At 33.9% G+C, this 22,867-nt stretch overlaps 1 protein-coding gene across 1 annotated transcript in view; it reads left to right on the top strand.

Moving 5' to 3' along the window:
• The window catches only part of LOC145293693 (uncharacterized), a 150,679-nt gene extending 128,250 nt beyond the window's left edge, over nucleotides 1-22,429 (top strand). The window contains exon 10 of the mRNA XM_080140103.1: nucleotides 20,831-22,429. Coding sequence (XP_079996229.1) covers nucleotides 20,831-21,127 — 297 coding nt within the window. The 3' untranslated portion in view covers nucleotides 21,128-22,429. The remainder of the gene's footprint in view (nucleotides 1-20,830) is intronic.
• The last annotated feature ends 438 nt before the right edge of the window (nucleotides 22,430-22,867 follow it).

The following is a 22,867-nucleotide window of genomic DNA, read 5'->3' as shown; positions in this document are numbered from 1 at the left end:
GAGAAGCAAATCTCTGATTTAAAAAACAAAGCGGGAGACCAGTACCCGCATTAAGCTGGTCTACAGTTTAATTTGTTGCTGGCTATCTTGCTCTTGCTTGTTGCTGGATCTTAACATTTTGAACCGAGAGAGAGACTTAGCTGTCGTACAAAGCTAAGACTCTGTAACATCATCTTTGTATAGATACACCCTCAGGCATTTGGGCTCATGGATTTTAAATGTCTGAGGGAGTGGCACTCGTCTGACAACACGTTGCAATCATCATATATATATATATATATATACATATATATTTCACTTAGAAAATAGATTTTATATATATATTTTTATTTTTTAATTTTATATATATGTGTGTGTGCGTGTGTGTGTATGTATAGGTATGTGTATATTTATGTGTGCATATATATGTACATTTATGTGTATGTATATGTATGATGGTATTAATTGTGTAAGTCTTACTATTAGCCCTGTTAAAATACTTATTAATATTATTTTTATTATTGTTTAAATATATGCGTGTATAATTTATATATATATGTGGTGCAAGTCTATAAATGGGTCGCAACAAATCTTTTTTAACATAAAAATCTGAAAAAATCTTTATAATGTACGTACTTATCACTGCATGAAGATGTCAAATTCCAAAAATCATGTAAATCAATCAAGTAGTTTTTTTTTTATTTAAGAAAATCAAATATTATCAGACGTTTTATCGAAGTTTTGCCATACACCATCTTGTTTGAGAGATAGCGCCTGGTGGAAATATGGGTCAAAAAGGGCAGACCACGCAGACCATCGAATATTTTATCAATCAAGTATTTTTTATTGAAGAAAATCAAATTTTACGATTTTAAGAGATAATAAATAAATAAATGGACTTCTTTTAATAAAGAGAATGTGTCTTTTAATAAAGAGAATGTGGAGGGCAGACCATCGATTATTTTTAGCAGTGACAAGTACGTACATTATAAAGATTTTTTTCAGATTTTTATTGTAAAAAAAGATTTGTTGTGGCTCGTTTATAGACTTGCACCATATATGTTTCTATGATGTATATATGTATATTTCTATCTGTATAATGCATATATATGTTGATGTATATGTTTTTGTGCTGCCTTACATGCTCATGTATATTGATCTATGCATATATACTGTGTGTGTATATATATATATATATATATATATATATATATATATATATATATATATGTGTGTGTGTGTGTGTGCGTGTATGTATGTATATGTATGTGTATTTGTGTGTGTGTGCGCTTATATGTATGTATAGTAGCATGTGTGTGCATGTACACATATAGGTGTATATGCATACATGTGTGTGTATGTGTATAAGTATATATGCCTCTGTGGATCTGTACATGTTTGTGTATATGTGTGTATGTATATGTGTGCATGTATGTGTATGCATGCATGCATGTCTGTTTATACATATGATTCTATATACATATATATATATATATGAATGCATTATGTATGTATGTACGTTGCATTTAGCTATATATGGATATGTATGTGTATTATATGTGGATGTAAATTGGAGATATATGCATGTATATCTTTACACTTATGCACACAATTTTTACGTAGACGTTACTATTGGTCTGTGGCTAAAATGTAATTATTATTATTATTATTATTATCATCATCATCATCATAAATATTGTCATACGCACAGAGTGTCCTTTGGGCCAAGGCCACATTTAAGTATCTGCTCTGATACTACACTTAACCTTTTCTGTCCTCACTTAGTGAGCGAGAAATCCTTCATGACCGAGACAATTTTTATTTTTATATTTATCCCTATTTAGTATGCTATTTTTGTAAGAGGGAGTAACGGAATTTACTCCACATTAAAAACCGACATTGTCTCTAACACTTCCCTCGTGGGGAGGTATATTTTTATTATTTAAAATTATCACCTTTGTTATTAATACTTTACTATATTTATCCATTGATACTTTTGTTTCAACTATTACTATTATTATTATGATAACTATAAATAACATTATTTTTAACGTTCAACAAGTTTGTTTCAGTTTCTAACCATTTATTATACACATTGAAATCAATTGCGTCTCTTTTTTTTTGCCGTTTGAATTAAACGCTAATATTATTGTAAAAATTGTGAAAAAAAAGAAAAGAAAGAAAATACCACATTCTTCTTCCACAAATGGCAAAAATAATTCACATGAACTCTTTCGAACATTGTTGCCAGAAATGAACGCTGTCCAAATTACAAATTTCCAGTTTTTTTTTCAACGTCTTTCATTTTCATTTTGATACTTTTTTGTGACCAAGAGTGGAGGACTGCTTGAAATAAAAAAAAATATTAAATATAAAAAAGAACATCATTTTCATGCTTCAAAAAATCTTCATCACCTTGAAATCAATATTCTAGAAGCATATGTGGACTTTTAACATCATATATATATATATATATATATATATATATATATATATATATATATATATATATATATATATATATATATAATTGTGACACCCTGCACTGATGATTCATGAAAGGATGAAACACTAGTTTTTTTTTACATAGTCATCACTATTCTAATGAAACTTTTGCCAGAAATTTAATGATGGATCTTTGCTTTTGATACACATCCATAACAGGAGTTACTTTAGCGTTTCATACCATCAATATCTGCAACAGAGAGATGAAACTTTCAGGTAATAAATGCATAAGTTCATAATAATTCAATTTATAATCCCCTTTGATCCATTCGAGTGGAATGAAAAAATAGGAGGTATTACTCTAAGAATGTCCCTAGTATTATCAAAATCACGAACGTTAAACTATCAAACCTTTTTATTCACTTCCGCAATAACTTTCTTTGGCCGTCTAATCGTTAACACCTGCAAAACATGAACAAAAACTGGCGGCTGGTGACAAATGTCAATCTTGTATTTTCATAGCCTTTACAGCAGATTGATTTCTTTTTTCTAACTAGTGGTTAACCTCTTATCAAGGCCGGAGGACTACTCGAGGATAAAGGTTAAAGAGATCATTAGTTGGATGATAGTCTCTTCCATAAGGGGACCGAAAACAATTGGTTATTTAAGACGACTCAGCAAGTATTTGTTAACATTAGACTTAAAGATGGCTATGCTCTATTTGGTTGAGGAACAGACTTGTGGTATCTTGTTCCGCAGATAGAATGTTCTAGGAAAGAAACGTTATTCATGTAAGATATTGTTTGATTTTTAGTAGAGAGAGAGAGAGAGACAGACAGACAGAGAGGGGGTGAGGGGGTTCTTTATTGTGGTTACAGCTTGATGAGTTCTGTCATTCCTCTGCAAATTAGTGAGTGCCTCCATTGCAGTGATTAGATGAGTAGCAGTGCTACCTATGGAGAGAAACAATTTTACCTCATCTATTATTGAAGAGGATATAACTCTTGATGGAAATACTTAGCAATCCAATATTTATTACTTTCGATGCACACAACTAGGAGTTTCTTTTTTCATTCTGATTTATTTTTCAACACATAATATTAGTTGTCCTTAACGGATGTTGTTTATGATTTGACAATCTATATATAATATTCTGATTGTTCTGTACTTAGTTTTTACGTTATGCGTTGAAAAAAAAAAAAAAGACCAAATATAATTTTTGAAGGCCAAACTGCTTCAAAAAAAAAAAAAGCCAATCTGACAACCCTGGACAAAAATATGAGAGTGATCTCCCTTTGATGTAGCCTCGTTTTTGAATATCATTATAATAGTACATGATCATTGTGTTAATCATGTGAGAAAGGAACTCATAATTTTGATGTGCAATACTTCTTCACTGAAGAAAGAAGTCAGTGAAACAAAACTAAAAAAAGCATTTGAAAAAAAAAACAGCAAAAAAAAAAAAAAAAATATCAACATTGCCTGCCAAGAGGTGCCTACCTGAAGAAATAAATTAAAAATAATCTCTTACAATGTGATTTTATTATTTGTATTGAACTATGTAGCACACTATTACTTTCTGAGCATTTATTAGTATTTATTAATTTATCAGTTCTATATTTAAAATATAATTGACACTATTTTCAGAGAAATGTTAATAAACTCATATTTGCAGCATGTTATTGGTTTTTCTGTCCAAAAAAATAATTTTCTGCGCGATCTAGAAAATGATCAGCGTTATCAAAAGATGTTGATGAAGTATATTTCTCATTTCGTAGAATTTTAACGGATCCTGCTAGTTTATTAATTTTTAAAAGAATAGATTTTCAAAAAAAACTAAGAAAACAAAAGTAAAAAAAAAAAAAAGGTGACGAGTGAGAGTTACGATTGAAACTGCGACCTTATGATATTTAGTTTGATTTGAACTATTATATTTATATACAGTAGGAGGTTAAGTGAGGTTTTGAAAAGTCAGTCCACTAGAAGAAGTGCACACTGACCTACGCAAATGCCTGAGCAGTTCTTTTGCCATTATCTGGTAGGGGTGTTTCAGGCGATTAGCAATAAACTAACCTGTTCTCAAAGATTTTTTGATTGAATTATGATTTTTTAAAACATCCATTGAAATTGTTTTTTTAATTTGTAATTTACTCACAAAATCACGCATTGCTTACTAACTTTCTGTCTATTACTCTTATCCGCTCTTATTCTATGCTATCTAAGCAGTATTTATCTTCTGTGATTCTCTCTCCATCTTCAATACGTACATATGGTCAATTCTTTCTTCATGGTTGCGAATGTTGGACAGTAACGAAGGCGGTTGAAAGTTATTTGGAAGCAATGGAAATATGTTTTTTAAGGAGAATTCTATGAATCTCATAGACAGAAAGGAAAACAAATGGAGAAGTCATGCATAAAAGGCAGATTACAGCAGATTACTACTCAATATCATCCATGCCAGACAGTTAAAGTTTGTCAGCCATTTAAATGCAGGCAGACGGCTTTGAAAAAAGTTTGATGTTAGGAAAAATCGCTGTAAAAAGTGCAGAGGAAGGCAACAAAGTTGACTGACAATCTCAACAGGGTCACTGGAAACACATCTATAGATCTAATTAGAAAGACCGAAAGCAGACAGAACTGAAGAGATACATGATCATCGATATTTGCAATAACAGACCTGATACGAGAAGAAGAAAGAAAGAAAAAGGAGAAGAAGAAGAAGAAGAAGAAGAAAAAGAAGAAGAAAGGGAAGAAGAAAGGGAAGAAGAAGAAAGAAAGAAAAAGGAGAAAAAAGAAGAAAAAGAAACAAAAAAGAAGAAAGGAGGAAAAAGAAGAAGAAGAAAAGAAAGGAAGAAGGAAAAAGAAAAAAAGGAGAAGAAGAAGAAAAGAAAGGAAGCAGGAAAAAGAAAAAGGAGAAGAAGAAGAAAGAAGAAGAAGGAGAGAAAAAAGAAGAAAAAGAAACAAAAAAGAAGAAGAAAGGAGGAAAAAGAAGAAGAAGAAGAAGAAGAAGAAGAAAAAGAAAGGAAGAAAAAGCAAAGAAGAAGGAAAAAGAAAAAAAGAAAAAAGGAGAAGAAAAAGTAGAAAAAGAAAAAGAAAAAAGAAGAAAAAGAAAAAAGAAGAAGAAGAAAAAAGGAAAAGAAGAAAAAGAAGAAGAAAGTAGAAGAAGAAGAAGAAGAAAAAGAAAAAAGAAGAATTATCTCTTTATATTAAACAGCAAAATGTAATAAAACTATGAAACAGAGTTTTGGAATGATCCATTATAAACAATAAGAGAATATCACCACAAGTATTGATACTATTCATAATTTGCAATTAACTCACCAAGTGATCCATCTCTAACTAGGTTCCTGTCACTGAAGGTTGTTTGAACCCCTCTTTTATTTTGTAAAGTTTTTATAACTTTTGATGCAGTCACTCTCTCTATTCATTAACTATCATAGGTAATAAAGCTATAAAACAGAAGATTGGAAGAGTCGTGCATTATAAACAATAAGGAAATACCACTAAAAGTATTAATACTATTTAACCCATAGCTGGAGAAAGGCTAGAAAAAGAGATGCTGAACAGAAAGACTTATTTTAGATTTTGTCTTTTTATTTTTAAATTTAACTGATTTTACAAACTCACTTTTTGCTTATTCAGTTTCAATGGATGACCCAACGTATCATATTTTTTTAATAGTGTCACTCTAATCCTCTTTCTATTGAACACATAACTTTAACTTTTCATTTTGATTATGTACAACTATTATTCATGTTCAGTGTGTTTATACTTCAATAAGATCATTATTGCGATTGCCTTTGTGGTTTAATATCATTGATGATGATGATGATGATGATGATGATGATGATGATGATGACGATAGACGTTGTTTTGTTTCTTCTGGTATTCTTAACGTTGCAGCCAATAAAAATCCTGACATTTAATTCCTTTTGTTTCCTTATTGACCTCTTATGCAACAATCCAAACTAAAGGATTCATTTCTTTTGTTTTTGTGTTGAAATTCATGTCTTGGTAAATGCCACTCTCGGACAAGTGGTATTACCGATCGTGGCATCATGGTAGATGCACGCGTGTGCACATATTTTTTAATTTTTGAGATAAGGATTAAAATTTGGATAATATACCTTTATCTTAACTACAATGTTGTCAAAATAACAACCCCAATGAAAATAATCGTTCAAATAATCAAAATATTACAAGTATTGCAAGTTTTAATTCATAAAATAGCAGCTTTTGTTTTCATTATTTTGTTTTCTTTTTTGCTAATCTTGGATTTTGCTGTCTACATGTAATTTTAGCAATAATTAAAATGCTGATAATGATGATAAGAAATAGTGTCTGCAGGTTTATTTAATGAAATAAGAATTTTGAATGCTCAAAATTCTTGGCGTCTGTTGCTTAGTGTTAAATCAATAATGTCTACGGAAATCTTTTAATAAATGCCCTTTTCTCTACCCTGCAACCTCTCTCCCACAGAAGAGATGTTGCGAGCCTATCCTTGTTTTATCGTTATTTTCATGGCAGGTGCTCGTCTGAACTCCAATCTCTGGTCCCCCCTCGCCAATCTTTCACGAAAAACACCCGTCTAGCTGAATCCACTGTGAAAAATTTCCCCCACTCTATATCTGTGCCTAAATCAAAACGCGGATTCCATGAACAAAGCTTCTTTCTTAGAACTGCACACCTGTGGAACTCTGTTCCGTCTGCCTGCTTCCCTCCGGACTACAACTTGGATGTCTTCAAGTCCAATATTAACAAATTCCTAATGAACCGCCCCCTTAATTAAACACTTCATCAAATCTCCACACTAACATAATGTACTTGCAATAACCCTTATCCCTGAGTGGCTTCCGGGCCTTGATAAGTGGTGAACACTGTAAAAAAAAAAAAAAAAAAAAATGAAACCATGATTAAACTTCTGCTCTTGTTATATAGCATGTCGGTTACATGAATCAGGTAAGTTGCCCCAAATAGTGTTTTTATAAGTTTTTTAAGGTAAACATCTGATGAGTATGTGACTAAATATGCAGCAATAACATAATTTTGCAATGGCTACCTTTTGAAAATTAATAAATGACCAACTGAAAAAACTTAACAGCAAGCCTACCCGGCGTTGCTAGGACCATATAAGAAAAATGAAGTTGATTTTAAACATACCTGTTATTCTTAGGATAGAGGAATTTTTTATGTCTATGTATCATTTGCCATCTTGAGCAAAAGAATATTTTACCTACCCTAGGACGAGTATTACACAACGCATGTATGAAATAATTGTACCTTTTCTAGGACAGGAAATTTACAGCACATATATGGAAAAAACATTTTCTTACATAGGGCGGGTAATATACAACACATATTTAGAATAATTTGCATAATTTTCTGTTAACTTTTCTGTACATCACAGGTAAGAGTTTATTTGCTTTTACATCAGAGTGCTATAGTGAAGAAGCACCTTATTTCTTTTATAAATGTCATACTACTTGATTATATTGCATGATTTTTGGTTTTGATAGCTTATACTTTGTTTTTCATATGAGTACAATACTGTACAACTACCTTTTTTCTAATTTAACTTTAATACACGTCACAGGTAGGATTTTCTTTGTTTTTCATATGAGTACTATACTGCACAAGTACCTTATCGCTTGGGTAGGATAATGTACAAGTATCTTATTTCTAATATAAAGATAAAACTACTCGATGATTTTACATAATTTTCTGTTGTGCTATCTTTTCCATGTCACAGGTGAGAGTTAGTTTTTACATCAATGTGCTATAGTAAAGAAGCACCTTATTTCTTATATAAATATATTACTTGAATATATTACGTGATTTTCGGTTTTGATTATTTTTATATACATCACAGGTAAGATTTCCTTTATTTTTCATATGGTTACTATACGGTGCAAGTACCATATTTCCTGGGTAGAATACTGTACAAATACCTTTTTTCTAATTGAAATTTCCGTTCCATTTTTAAAACAACCATAAAACAGTGTTCTCCGCAAGTTTAACCGTTAAAATTTTATGACAATTGGTAAAAAAGAACTTATATTTTCAAACCAATAAAATATGCTCAAATTTGCCTACATTTTGTATATATAGTGTCCTGGAAAATAAGTATTTTTTTCGAGTATTAAGCAAAAATATGTGCGCTTGTGCGTACAACAATGGCCACCACTTATGACAAAGAATTACATTACTTCAGTTTTACTGCTTCCGGATGAATTTTGCCTAGGGCTTTTCTTTGTTTGGTTGTCTCCTCTGTGCCATCATCTCATCACGTGAAATCGATAGCATTGAAATAATATTACTGATGAAAAAAAGAGAAATGGGGGATCTTTTCCTAAATTAAAGGTGCCAAAAAAGGACGATTAAAACCAATAATTTGATTTAATAAAGCGTGTAAAAAGCAATTAAAGTAGCACCGCGAGGAGGGGGGGGGTTAAAATGGGGAGGTGGTCAAAGTTCCCCCGAAGAGATTTAATGCTTTTAAGAATTCTTTCTGTCGGCACAAAGAAGATTTACGAATTGCAATAGAGATACATTCTAAAATTTTTAAATGATTTTTAGAATCTGCTTTATGAAGTATCTCAAACCATTCTATTTTGTACTGAGTGGCACAACAAGGACTCTCAACCAGATGTTGGCCAATAGCAGAGTCCAAAGCTGTAGAGGAACGGGACACTCACAGATCCCGCTCGACCCTGTCTAATCTTGGATGAAACGTGATGGTTTATACTAGTCTGCAAATGCAAGGAAGTCCGGCCGACATAACCAGCATTACACTAGCATTTAAATTGATAAATAATGTTATTATTTTGGATGTAAGGCAAACGATCCTTGCAAAAGGAAGGAAAAGCAGGTCTAGTAATATATACCAAATGCAAGGAAGCAGAGTAAAAACAATTAATAATACTTCTAACAATATGTTTAGTTAGTTTTGTACTATTATCCCCTATCCATGGCAATGTTAAGTAAACAGGGCATTTTAAAGGGCCGAATATTTTAGGGGATTTAAAATCAGCAACCTTTTTAATACGGAATACCACAATACTTAGTTCACTGCACCTTGTCATAACAAATGAGAAAAAGAAGAATGGACAGATAGACTAAGAGAAGCATATATATATATATCTGTGTGTGTGTGTGTGTGTGTGTGTGTGTGTGTGTGTGTGCGTGCGTGTGTGTGTGTGGTGTGTGACTATTATGAATATATTTTAGCTACACTGTTATTTGCATGTGAATAAAAGCTGCGTTAGGGATGGTCATGTCCATTTGTTTCCTTCTATATGTCGTTGGAAAGGCAACCAACAATAATCCTCCTGTGTGTGTGTGTGTGTGCGTGTGCTGCACATGTCTGCACACGTGCATTGCGTGAGTGTGAGACGTGAGAGAATGGATGTGCATGGTGCCTTTTTGCCATGGCTCTATTCTGCACACACACGCAAAAAAAAAAAAAAAAAAAAAAAGATAGGATGTAATTCCTAATAGGAAGTGGAATGTATACACGCGAAATGATTTAATCCACTACTGAAGCAAGTCAACCAATAAACATGGAAAATAGAATCTTTCCGATTCTCTTTCTTTTTAAGGAAAAAAAAGAAAAGGAGAAAGCGAAAAGGTAGGATATTTAAGTCACAATGGATTTGAATGAAATAACAAGGACAACAACATCAAATAAAGAAAAAAGAAAAATTATGACCTCCACCTCCTCCCAAAATACATTGATGGGGTGGGGGTGGGTTAGATGTTTTAGATGTGTCCACGCATCTCTATAAGAGGCACTGTCTGTCGGTAAATCAATCACTCCTTATTTACTTGGCGTTTCACAGGGACAAAATTCAGTTTTTAATGTGGGAAAAAAATCTAGCTCTTCACAAAATGTCACTAAAATAGAAAGTGCCTCAGTTTAGAGAGATTCCTTCTCTAACCAAGGATAGATAAAAATGAAGTGTAATATTAGAACAGATACTACGCTTTGCATTATTTATTTATACAAAATATAAAGATTTACATGTAAAACAAATTAGGCAGAAGGCTATCAAAAGTGTTGTTGGTCATCTTTATTCGAAAATGATAAAAATGTCTGTCATATTCTTAACTGGAATTTCATTTCAGTCACCACAATACCACATTTACTCTAGGCGCCATACTATCCATCCAGCCAAGAGTTTTTCTCTTGGCACTAGAGCCAACAGTAGAGATCATTGTTGAGATGGCGTATTTTCTGTTAACTGAGGTAGGTCTCTGATAATATGCAGTTCTAGGAGGTCCACCCTCCCAAGCTTTGCCTGCTCCCTTTGATCCCTTTGAGAAGAAATTAGTTTATTGCTAACCGTCTGAGGTGCCCCTACTGGGGAATGCTGACAAGCTTCTTTTTTTTCCAGATTAGAGTGTTTTTCTTCTAGGGTGCTAGTATGTCACTTTCTGACCCTTGTGTCACATCATACCACTGCAGTAAAGAGATAAATAATTTTACACTTGGGGGCCATCATAGTTAAGGTATCCTAAGATTGGTTTCATATCGTATAGGAAAATATCAGCACCATCAAAGGATGGCTGGCTTGCAAAGAGATTAGTAGCAGCAGCTGGAGAAAAACGCACATATGCAAATTGAAAAGTGTGCGCAAGAAGAAAAAATACATCATGTGGTCGGCAGAAGAAAGAAATTCGACATTGGAGAAAATGGACGTGTAAAGTCGAGGACGAGCATTGGCCATCTGTGGATGTCATGCGGTCAGAGGAAAAAGAAAAGTGTACATCGAGCGAGATGGACGATGGCGTGAGACTTTTAAATCGTGTCGAGATGGGAAAAAAACGTAATAAAAACTTCTTTTAAAAAAGACAAAAATGCTGACCCGGATTTTTATTCATTTCTTTCCTCTTGTTTTAACGGCAACATTACATCGGTCTGTCGGACTGTCAGTCTGTCCCTCAGTCTGTCTTGCTTGAGTTTGATAGGATTTCTCACATTAAACACACAGATGGAATAAAGTCAATGATGTGGAAGTGAAAAATAATATTAGTCGATTCCAGGCATCTCTTTCTCTGTAAAAAGCTTTGTCAATCTGTTCGTCTTAATTCAGAAATAGTATTTTTCTGCCCATCTGTTGATCTGATTAAGAGTATGACCCCCCAAAGACATGGCCGAGAAGATGAGAGTTGAGATTGGCCACAAAATGTGATAAGTGGCAGAATTTTGTTTTCAAGCATGTGACGAAGCTCTCTGGAGTCTGTCTATAAGTCATATCAATCTATCGTGCTTATATTTTAAATAACATTTCCATAACTAAGTGCACAAATTTAATGCAATCAGTGAAGAGGAGGAGGAAGAGGAGATGAAAACTCGTCTAGCTGCAGCTATTGTAAATAATGTTCCTTTCTTTCCCTGTTTGACTAAAACCAAAGTTTCTTCCCAAGAAATATCATCCTATGGAACACCATACCATGGAGATGCTTCCCAGCTGACTACAACTAGATCATTTTCAAGTTCAATTTTAACAAATGCTTATTGAACTGTGTGCTTAAATAATCAAATTTTGTTTAATCTCAACTATTGTTAACAATTCTTTGGACAAGTTCATTAATGCTTATCCTTGAGTGGCCTCTGAGCCTTGATAAGCAGTGACTTATAATTACATAAAGAATAATTAAATAGTTTATAAGATGACACATTTATGCATGTCTATAATTGACTTTGTCATTTCATTCATCTTTTTTTCTTTTGTTTCTGAATTTTTGAGATGAGGATTGATAATTCATATTATATTGCAATTATAAGGAAAAGACGAGTTTTGATATTCATGACTAAAAAAAAATGTGAGGTCAGCTGACCAGTTTTGTCCTCACTCTTCTAGAGCTGAATTTAGGGATTTATTTTATTTTTATAAAGCGAGATGAACTCAAGAGGGAAAATATATGTTTAAAATGAAGTGTGCTAATAGGGAAGAAAAAAAACGCCAAGAAAATGCTATATATATAAAATAAACCTACGTATGATAATGTACAATGATAAAATCTCCACATTTATCATATGTAGGTTTATTTTATATATGTAGGTTTATTTTATATATGTAGGTTTATTTTATATATGCAGTGTTTCCCTGTTTTTTTTCTTCCCATTAGCATGTTTTATTTTAAATATATTTTAAACATATTTTACCTCTTGAGTTCATCTCGCTTTATAAAAATAAAATAAATCCCTAAATTCAGCTCTAGAAGAGTGAGGACAAAACCGGTCAGCTGGCCTCACATTTTTTTTAATCATGAATATCAAAACTCATTTTTTCCTCATAATTGCAATATAATATGACTTATCAATCCTCATCTTATTTATTGTTATAGAATAAAGTGTAGCAATGGGTTTAAGCTGAAGATGTTTATATAAATTAGCTAGGTTAAATATAAACAAAATAACCTTGAACAGGTGTATGTGATACAGGAGGTCACGTTAACGAGACGTGTCTTTTAATTGCTTATGTCACCAGAACTGAGGTCAAGAGGTCGCAAAGTTTAGAGTCGAAGAGTTGTAGTTTAGTCACGCAAGAGAATAGACGTACTTCAAGCCAGGAGGCGAGGCTGTGAAGAATAAGTGTGTAGATACGAAATGTAGACTCTTGTTAAAACCATTTGAGACAACTGAAATAAATTCATATTTTAAAAATATAAAGTGTTGTTCTGTGGTTTCACAAAAGAAGAAAGAACAGAAGACTCAATTGAATGGTTTTGGTCTTTTCATGTTTCATCACGGAGCTCAGCAGCAAGAATTGAAGAAAGAAGGTATGAAGCATATATTATTCTTCTTATAAAAAATGATACCTTTTATGTAAATATGAATTGTAATATATACCCGTGTGATAACTCTCTGATACAACATAACTCAGTTTATACGTCGATATCATATCCTCTTGGCTAAACAACATACATACAATTTATACGTTTATATCTGATCCCGTTATAAGAATGATATCTCTCACCTTTCAATACAATATAACTGTTTTATAATATATAATCCCACCTGACTATATAACATATTATCTACTAGTGAACAATTCTATTATGAATTTTGGGAGCCTTTAAACAGAATAAAATTGTGAATTACTTGGGACTTCTACCCGATCATGGATGATGGAATGAGTACATGCTAACCCCGCGGATTAAATAAAGGGTTTTGTTCAAAATTCTGTATATATTCCCAAATTTGACAAAAAAAGATTCCTGAGTTCAACAAGATATTACCTGAAGATCAGAAGTTATATCGGCCGAAATGTTTTGCAAATATGACCCAAGATGAGAACAGTAGTCTGAAGAATCTACAGAATATTTTGGTTTGTCTTTTACATTTAAACTTGAAATACCATTTTCTCGGTTCTGTCATCGTTCTGTCACACTTTGGTTGAAAATAGTATTTCCCCTCATTAAACTCACAGATTAAATGGACGCATTTTTTTGTTTTTGTTCTTTAGATTTCTTTCTGTTTTTGTTTTCTTTCATGAATGTTTTTCAGAAATTTTTTTTTCTTTTCTAGAATTGTTTTCGCTTTCTTCATCGATGCTTCATCGAAATGACATTGAATATTAAAAATAGATAAAAACTGTTTGGAACCAACAGATGGAAAATCTAGAAAATCGGTAAAGCTGCTCCTCCTACATCCTATCCATTAAAAACAATAGGGGGCAGTGGTGGGGGGGGGCATGAAAAGGGTAGTGCCAGTAGGTCAAAGAACACTAGAAGTTAATTGAGAGTTAATTAAAATCGTATACAAGAAGAGTAGATAGTCTTATTTGGATCGAATTCTACGTCGGCGTTGGCTCAAATTTTGTTCAATTTTTCTGCAGTTTTGAAACTGATTTAATTTGGAAAAAAGTCTAAAACTTGATCAGCGAAAAAGGTTAAAGCTTAATTTCAAGGGATTAATCTACAAATCATCAAATTGTTGCGTCAGTCCAAAAATAAGAATTTAATGAATCAATGGATGCTTTCTATCACTTCTCTTCTATCTTCATCTTTCCTCATCTTTCTTCATCTTTCTTTATCTATCTTCATCTTGATTTTGCCTTCCTTTCCACTGCGAGAAAAGGTGGCACACGTTTGGAAGGTGGGAAGAATCAGGTGGGAACATCCCAAATTGGGTCAGTCTGACTTCTTAATTATTGCCTGGGCAGCCCTGTTGGCATTCTCTGGTGGGGGCACCTCAGGCAGTTAGCAATTAACTAACTCCTTCTCAACACCTTGGATTGCCATGCCCAGTCAGCCAGTATTCAGGAGGTAGTGAATTTATTAGAAAGTGTCAGCCTAACTAATCCAGAGTGAATGCTGCAACTATGACCATCCCAAAGAAGGAACACAAGACTTGGGATGAGGGATCTCCAATACTCACAAATAATAGAACACAGGTAACTTTCTTTTTTTTTTTTTATTGTTAACTTCCTTTCCACCATTGGAAGGTGAGGGAGAATAACTCAGCAGCCCTAAAGAAGGGGCAGTCTGACCTTTTAAAACTGCAACAAGTTATTATCTGTTATAAATAACTGGACACTTTCTTTCACTTTTCACCTTTCTTCAACTCCCCTAAGCTCGTAGATTCCAAACAATAAATAATTTCTGTTTATTCTTTTTTTAACCAATGAAAACACAGATAATTCATTGACTTACCATTTTCTTTTATTGAAGTGGATTTATTTATTGTAGTACATGAGTCATCATACCCACCCTCCTGTATGGTTCCAAGGTATGTAATTAATTTTTGCATATCAATATAGTCAGAGAAGCAGGATACAGGAAGGGAATTCCTAAGTCTAGCAGTCCAAGGGAAGAAATAATTAGTAGAAGGCTTTTCAATATCTAGGAACCTCAATGGTAAAGGGGGAGATTCTTTTCCGTGTCGGTTAGTCGGAAGTATGTACGTCGAGGAGGCAACAAGCAGCTAAATCCCCCCCCCCCTACACAGTAGAGATCCCTAGATGTAAGAGAACCTTCTACTCCAGTAGTTTCTTCCCCAGGACAGCTAGACTTTGGAATTCCCTTCCGGTCTCTGCTTCCCCAACTGTACTGATATGCAAAAGTTCAAGTGTAACGTGAACTGACAGCTTGCTGCCCAACTCCCTACACAGTACTCCTGATGCCTATGTCCCTGATACTAGCCCCCTACAACAAAGTGGCAATGTGCCTTGTTTGATGTGAAAATGTAATAAAAGATAAATAAATAAAATAAAAAAAACTGGGGATGGGAGGGGAAGGATTAAGTCAGTGATCAGAACATTTCCATTTCACCCATCAGTTAATATATGTGATAAAAACAAAAACCAATCTCAAATAATACTTTCTTATTTTAAAAATTATTTTTCCCCTGTAAATTTAGCTGTAGATTTGGAACGTAATTGATAGGAGTTGACCAAGTTCTTTGAAGTCCCTGATAAAAACAGACACAGGAATGCAACATAGCGATGAAGGGACAGAGATTGGAGCTTTGCTGATAGTGCGGGATCTATTAGATCTGAGACTCTTTTTTGAACCCTGTCTTAGAATGAGAGACTAGCAATGTATACAGGATGCACTGGCCCAGATGTGGCAACAATATTCCATGCATGGGCAAATGGTGGCTTTGTAAAAACATGGGATACTCTCTGGTGTGAGTAATTTTCTAGCATGGTAGAGAGAGCCCACCTTCTTTGGTATTGTCCTCAATATATTAGATCCAATTCATGTTGCATATGAATATGAAGACAAAGAGTTTGAACAATGAATTCTCAAGTAGGGTGTTATTTAAGGCTTGTCAGACCATCTGAAAACACTTTTTTCCAGCTTCGTTGCTTCCTCCAAACTCTACATCAGAGCAATTTCTATCCTCTCAAATGTATGTCTAGTGTCATTTATTGCTTCCAATTATCGCAAATTCAGCATATTTCCTCGCTGGTCAGCCCTATCGTAATATCCTCTGTCTAGAATAGATTCTGTTTGATCCACTTGAACAAACATATTTTAAATAATTATAAGGATAATTTATAAACGACAGTATAATGCAGAAGTGTAATGGATCAATACAAACTCGACATCAAATTAAGACATATAATAATGGAATAAGTTATGCAGATTCAACTTTTATTGATACAATATATACAAGGTGCCTTCAATAAGTCTTTAGACTTTTTTCGTACGGGCACTTTTATTGATAGTACACACATGAAATTCTAGTCTTCTTTGAAGTAATCTCTTCTGGTTGCAATGCACTTGCTGTACCGCTCCAACAATTTTTGGAAGGTTCCATAGAAATCCTCTTGTGTGAGCATGAAAATAACCCTCGTCACAGCCTCTTTCATCTCCTCAATTTCCTCATAATGACAGCCTCTAAGGTTTTTCTTGAGCTTACGGAATAACCAAAAGTCACAGGGAGCAAGGTCTGGGCTATAGGGAGGGTGAGGAACTGTCTTGATGCACATCTTAGTCAAATACTCTGTGGCAAGGATGGAGCACCTTTGGGACAAACTTTGCACAAATCTTCCACATCTTCAGTTCCTCGCCAAATAATTGTGTGTACAGTTCCCACACTGACATCAAACTGCACTTATTGTCTATAAACACATGACGGTCCTTGTCCATTAAATTCTTTATTTGACAACTCAGGGGTTCTGACTTTCTTGCTCCTCCCACATCTCTAATCATCCCTCACAGAGTCCCTGCCTTCCTTAAATCTCTTATGCCACTCAAAATCTGATGCTCGATTCATGCAAGATAGTCCAAAAGCATTTTGAAGCATTCCATACATTTCTGTGGCATTTTTTCCAAGTTTAAAACAGAATTTTATTGCATATTGCTCTTTTAAAATGTCCTCACATTCAGATTCCATTTTTGAAATATACCAGTTGTGACAATCAGGCTTTATTAGGGTGTATTCCAATTTCTGCTGTAGCTATTCATTTGAACCTGGAATCATAAAAATGGGTGAATCATTTCATAAGATGTATAGATATAACATACTGAATTTTCAAGAGTCGTTTTTCACTTTGCATTATTTATTTAGTTCAAGCCCTGTGGATTAAATTTATTTGTTATTTGAGAATATTACACACACAAACAAGCAGGTAAAAAAAGCAGAGGCTTGTTATAATACAGAGTAGAACGATAAAATTGTCGCCCTAAAGAAAACAACGCTACAGCTTTATTTTTTAAAACTTTTATTGAAAAGATCAATTCAGGTAACTTGATTATGTAGTAGAGCTGACATCTATTAAATGTAGCCACCTTCAGCCTCAATCACTGCCTCGATATGAGTCCAAAACTGGGAGCATGGTTTTTTTCACAAGCGCCGGCAGGACCTTTCTTCTTCTATGCACCCTCTCTATCACAGACGTGATGTTGCCAGTCTCTTCTATGAATACTATTGTTTAATTTATTCCCTGCTTCCTTTGTTTCAGCTCATTTGACTCATTGGTCTAGTGGTCTTCATTAATTTGTTGTTAAGATACTTCATTATAATACCTCTTTCTATTTCAGTAACTTCTTTCTGAGAACTACATACTTGTGCAACTCTCTTCCTGTTGACTGTTTTCATCCTACCTAAAGCTGGGTGTTTTCAGTCAATCATCTTTCATTCTTGTTAGCTTCTTACATCAAGTGGCTTCGTGTTTTGTCTGGAGTGATGTCCACAAAAAGAGCACCGACAAACTCCAATGCCCTCTTTCTCTCAGTTGTCCAGAATTCAACTGATTCTCTGCTCCCAACCTGTCATTTTTTAAACTAGTTGGTCTCCACACATGCAAATTAATCTCACGTCTACAAAAAATCTGCAATTACTGTGCTACTGTGGACTATAAGTTTATAAAGCAGTGATATTACCTGCTCTACTGTATTCAGCAGAAACCTACACACTGTACATGGATCATATGAAGAGGTTGGAAGTAATACAACAGTTCTACCTAAGAAAAATTCTGAAAATTAAAACGATTTCATACTAAATGTTGAAGTACTCAGCAGAGCCAACATGGACAGCATAGAAGCCGTACTCGACACCACACAATTGTGATGGACTTGACATGTGACCAGAATGGAAAACAGTCGCATCCCAAAAGTCTGTTGCCAAGGTCGCTGGAAAGATGGTGGGATCCTTCTACCGCTCCAGAAGATATCTCACTATTGATGCAATTCTCTGTCTATATAAAAGCCAAGTACGTCCAAGGATGGAATACTGCTGCCATATCTGGGCAGGAGCTGCTAAAAACAGCTTATCCTGCCTTGACAGAGTACAAAATAGACTTCGTGGCTTAGTGGGGGATGCCCTTTTCTCTACCTTGCAACCTCTCTCCCACAGAAGAGACGTTGCGAGCCTATCCTTGTTTTATTGTTATTTCCATGGCAGGTGCTCATCTGAACTCCAATCTCTGGTCCCCCCTCGCCAATCCTTCACGAAAAACACCCGTCTAGCTGAATCCACTGTGAAAAATTTCCCCCACTCTTTATCTGTGCCTAAATAAAGACGTAGATTCCATGAACAAAGCTTCTTTCTAAGAACTGCACGCCTGTGGAACTCTGTTCCGTCTGCCTGCTTCCCATCTGACTACAACTTGGATGTCTTCAAGTCCAACGTTAATAAATTCCTAATGAACCGCCCTCTTAAGTAAACACTTCATTAAATCTCCACACTAACGTACTGTACTTGCAATAACCCTTATCCCTAAGTGGCTTCTGGGCCTTGATAAGTGGTGACCACCATGTAAAAAAAAAAAAAAAAAAAATCCTATTCTATGGAGAATTGGAAACCGGATACTGAAAGATTGGTGGGCAGAAACTCCGCTACAAGGATATGATAAAGCACCACCCAAAGGCAATGAATATGAAAAACTGAGAAGAGTTAACGGCCTACCGAAGTTGCTGGCATAATAGCCTTTACAAAGGAAAGGCAAAAATAGAGACAAAAATAAAGGGCAGATCTGAACAGAAACATTATCAAAGGCAAAACCCTGATAATTATATATGCACTAGTTACGGGGAAACTTTCCACACTGAGCGTAGAATGCTACAACACTGTAGGATAAAGCACCGAAGTCCTGTCTAATCATCTTCAGCTATGAAGTACTGTGTGATGTTGATGCTGCTGCTGCTGCTGATGATGATGATGATGGTGGTGGTGGCGGCGGCGGCCTATAACAGATCTTAGCAACAGTCATCTTGCATTGTTATTTTTTGATATAATTAAGTTGATGACAGAACGAGATTTCATTGCAATATTTTATGTTTTTGCCTTTCAGTTATCAAAACTTTTTTTTTTTTTTTCAAAAATGTTTCTCTTTCATGAACTCCATGATCTTTAGAGGCTTGTTTAGAAAGCAAGCTGATGACATTTTAACCTACCATCATATAAACTGCAGTAAAAAAAAAAACATTTAATATGCATGAATTAAATATTTAGAGTGAGGAAAGGAAGCTCAGAATTTTGTTCTTATTTTCTTGCTTCCCCTCCAGGACAAAATTAGACACAAGGTTCGTTTTTCATGGGAGTCGAATCCAGCTTCTCCCAAAAGAATACCTCTTTATTGGAACAAAAATAAAAAAATTTCTCAGTCTAGAAGGATCCCTATTTCACGTACTGAGGACAGAAAATTTCAGAACAGATACTACACTTTGCTCCTAGCCAAAAGGCCAAGAACATTGTTGTTCTTATTTACTTGCTTTCCCACAAGGGCAGAATTAGACACAAGTTAGATTTTTAATGTGAAAAAATCCAGTTTGCCAAAAAGGGGTACTTTGGATTAGAACAAAAATTAAAATTGCCTCAGTCTAAAAAGACTTCTTTACTGACTGAGAACAGAAAACATCAAATGCAGCAAAAGAACAAATATCACACTTTGCTCCTAGCCAAAAGGTGCAGAACATCATTATTTGATTCCTTTTGGTTTGACGACTTGTTATGTTAAATAAAAAATAATTATGATGCTTGTCCAAGATTCTCTTTATGACGTACGTACCAGTGACTGAGTGAAAAGTTCATATTCTAAAAATCACATAAATTGGTGAAGTAGTTTTATTTTTATAAAGAAAATGATTTAAAAACGATTTTAAGCGATTATTGGGAAATTGTAGGTATTGTAAGGCTTATCTTGCAAGTTTAAATTACTGTTGAGTTATCTGTTTTTGTTTCTTCAAGATGGTGATATAAGGCAGTCCTCACTTACTGATAAAATTTGATTTTCTTAGTGAAAAATAAAACTCTTTGATCAATTTATATGAGTTTTGGAAGATGACATTTTCGTTCTGTCACACATACTTATATCATACAGATTTTTTAAAATTTTTGTTTATTAATATGGGGGAATTCTAGAAAAGAAACAAGAAAGCATCTTATTTTCTCCAAAGATATTTGTTTGGAACTCAAACTAAAGACAGGATTTATTTTTGAATATTTCAGATGAACCCTGAAAGCCGAATTACTTCAAACTTGGTTGATGTTTCAGTTCAAGCTGACCTGAAACGGTCAGTTAAGGATTCAAGCACGTCGCCATTATTTTTGTCACAAAAGCATCAACAGACACAATGTGATACAGAGCTATTCAATCTGGATCTCTCCGAGGATGAATGTAAAGATTCACTCCCAGATGCTCCCACTGAAAGTGGTTGCAAAGTTTTATTGGGGACTTCAAAGAACTTGGTCAACTCCTATCAGTTACGCTCCAAATCTACAGCTAAATTTACTGGGGAAAAATAATTTTTAAAATAAGAAAGTATTATTTGAGATTGGTTTTTGTTTTTATCACATATATTAACTGATGGGTGAAATGGAAATGTTCTGATCACTGACTTAATCCTTCCCCTCCCATCCCCAGTTTTTTTTTTTTTATTTATTTATCTTTTATTACATTTTCACCTCAAACAAGGCACATTGCCACTTTGTTGTAGGGGGCTAGTATCAGAGATATAGGCAAGCTGTCAGTTCACGTTACACTTGAACTTCTGCATGCCAGTACAGTTGGGGAAGCAGAGGCCCAGAAGGGAATTCCAAAGTCTAGCTGTCCTGGGGAAGAAACTACTGGAGTAGAAGGCTCTCTTACATCTAGGGATCTTTACTGTGAAGGGGTGGGATTTAGCTGCTTGTTGGGTTTGTTGGGGATATTTATGTTGAGGGGGCACAAGTGCTTGCAGTTGATTTTTGCTCAGCACTAATCCAAGCTTTCATTCTTTAACAGTCCGTAAGCGTGTATTAGTTTAATTACTTGGCTTAAATGAACTTTCTTGCTTAACAAATTTGATTTTTTCTAAAAAGTCAATTTGGGATTGATATAAAATTGAAGTAATTTCTTGACTCAACTTTAAAATTGAAAGTTAAAAATGCTTACAAAGAGTATAAAAGGAAAAGGAGAATTTGAGATTAATTTGAAATTGAAGTTATTTCTGACTTAACTTTACAATTATTTCTTGATTCAATTTTACAATTGTTTCTTGATTCAACTTTACAATTGTATCTTGATTCAACTTTACAATTGTATCTTGATTCAACTTTACAATTGTTTCTTGGCTCAACTTTACAATTGTTTCTTGATTCAACTTTACAATTGTTTCTTGGCTCAACTTTACAATTGTTTTTTGATTCAACTTTACAATTGTATCTTGATACAACTTTACAATTGGTCCCTAACTCAACTTTACAATTGATTCTTGACTTAACTTTACAATTGTTTCTTATTAAAATAAAATGTTTACAAGATTAAAAAAAAAAAACAAGTTTAATTTATTTTAATAATGCAAACTTTGTAAATATTTAACTTTACTTTTTGTGCGTATTCAATTAATTAAAAAATCACTTAGTTAAAAAGTTATTTGTTTTTGGGGACAGTATTTTGATCACATGTTTTGTTATTAAGCTTGACATTTTGTTTGCCATTCAATTTGGTTGGCAGCCATTATTAACAAGTTGTATTGCATGAAAATCTGAAACAAATTATTCATTATTTTAAAAAGCAAACTCTCCCCAAACTTTTGTTTTATGTTAATAAATACAAATCAAAACAAAGTTTTAATTAGTTTTTAATCTCTTTGTCCTATCCATGCTTGGCTGATCATAAAATGAGCCGATCATTTGTAATGGTTTATTTAAAAAGATTTGAATTATTTAGATTATTCAAACTACTCTTGTCATCTTGGGTGTTCTTCTCACAACGTTTTGGCTGATGTAACCTCCAACCTTCTTCAGGTATGTCATGTCGAAAACATATATGTCAAATTTGGAAACCATGAGTTAACTAGCTCTCGTTCCATCAACTGTGGCCAGGTAGTAGTTTTAAGTAATTCTTGATTCTATTCTTAGTAGCATTCACACTAAAGATTGAACATTCAACCTCCATAATATTTTGCTTTTGGTTTTTGTCCAGAATTCCCGCTATATTAAAATAAAAAGAAAGAAAAATCTGTAGGATGCATGTGACAAAACAAAAATATCATATTCCAAAAA

This window comes from Euprymna scolopes, chromosome 15 (genome assembly GCF_053919585.1).
Source record: "Euprymna scolopes isolate OS-2025 chromosome 15, ASM5391958v1, whole genome shotgun sequence".
Lineage (NCBI taxonomy): Eukaryota > Metazoa > Mollusca > Cephalopoda > Sepiida > Sepiolidae > Euprymna > Euprymna scolopes.
The sequence above is the reverse complement of the archived record's forward strand: the minus strand, read 5'-3'. Positions and strand labels throughout refer to the sequence as shown.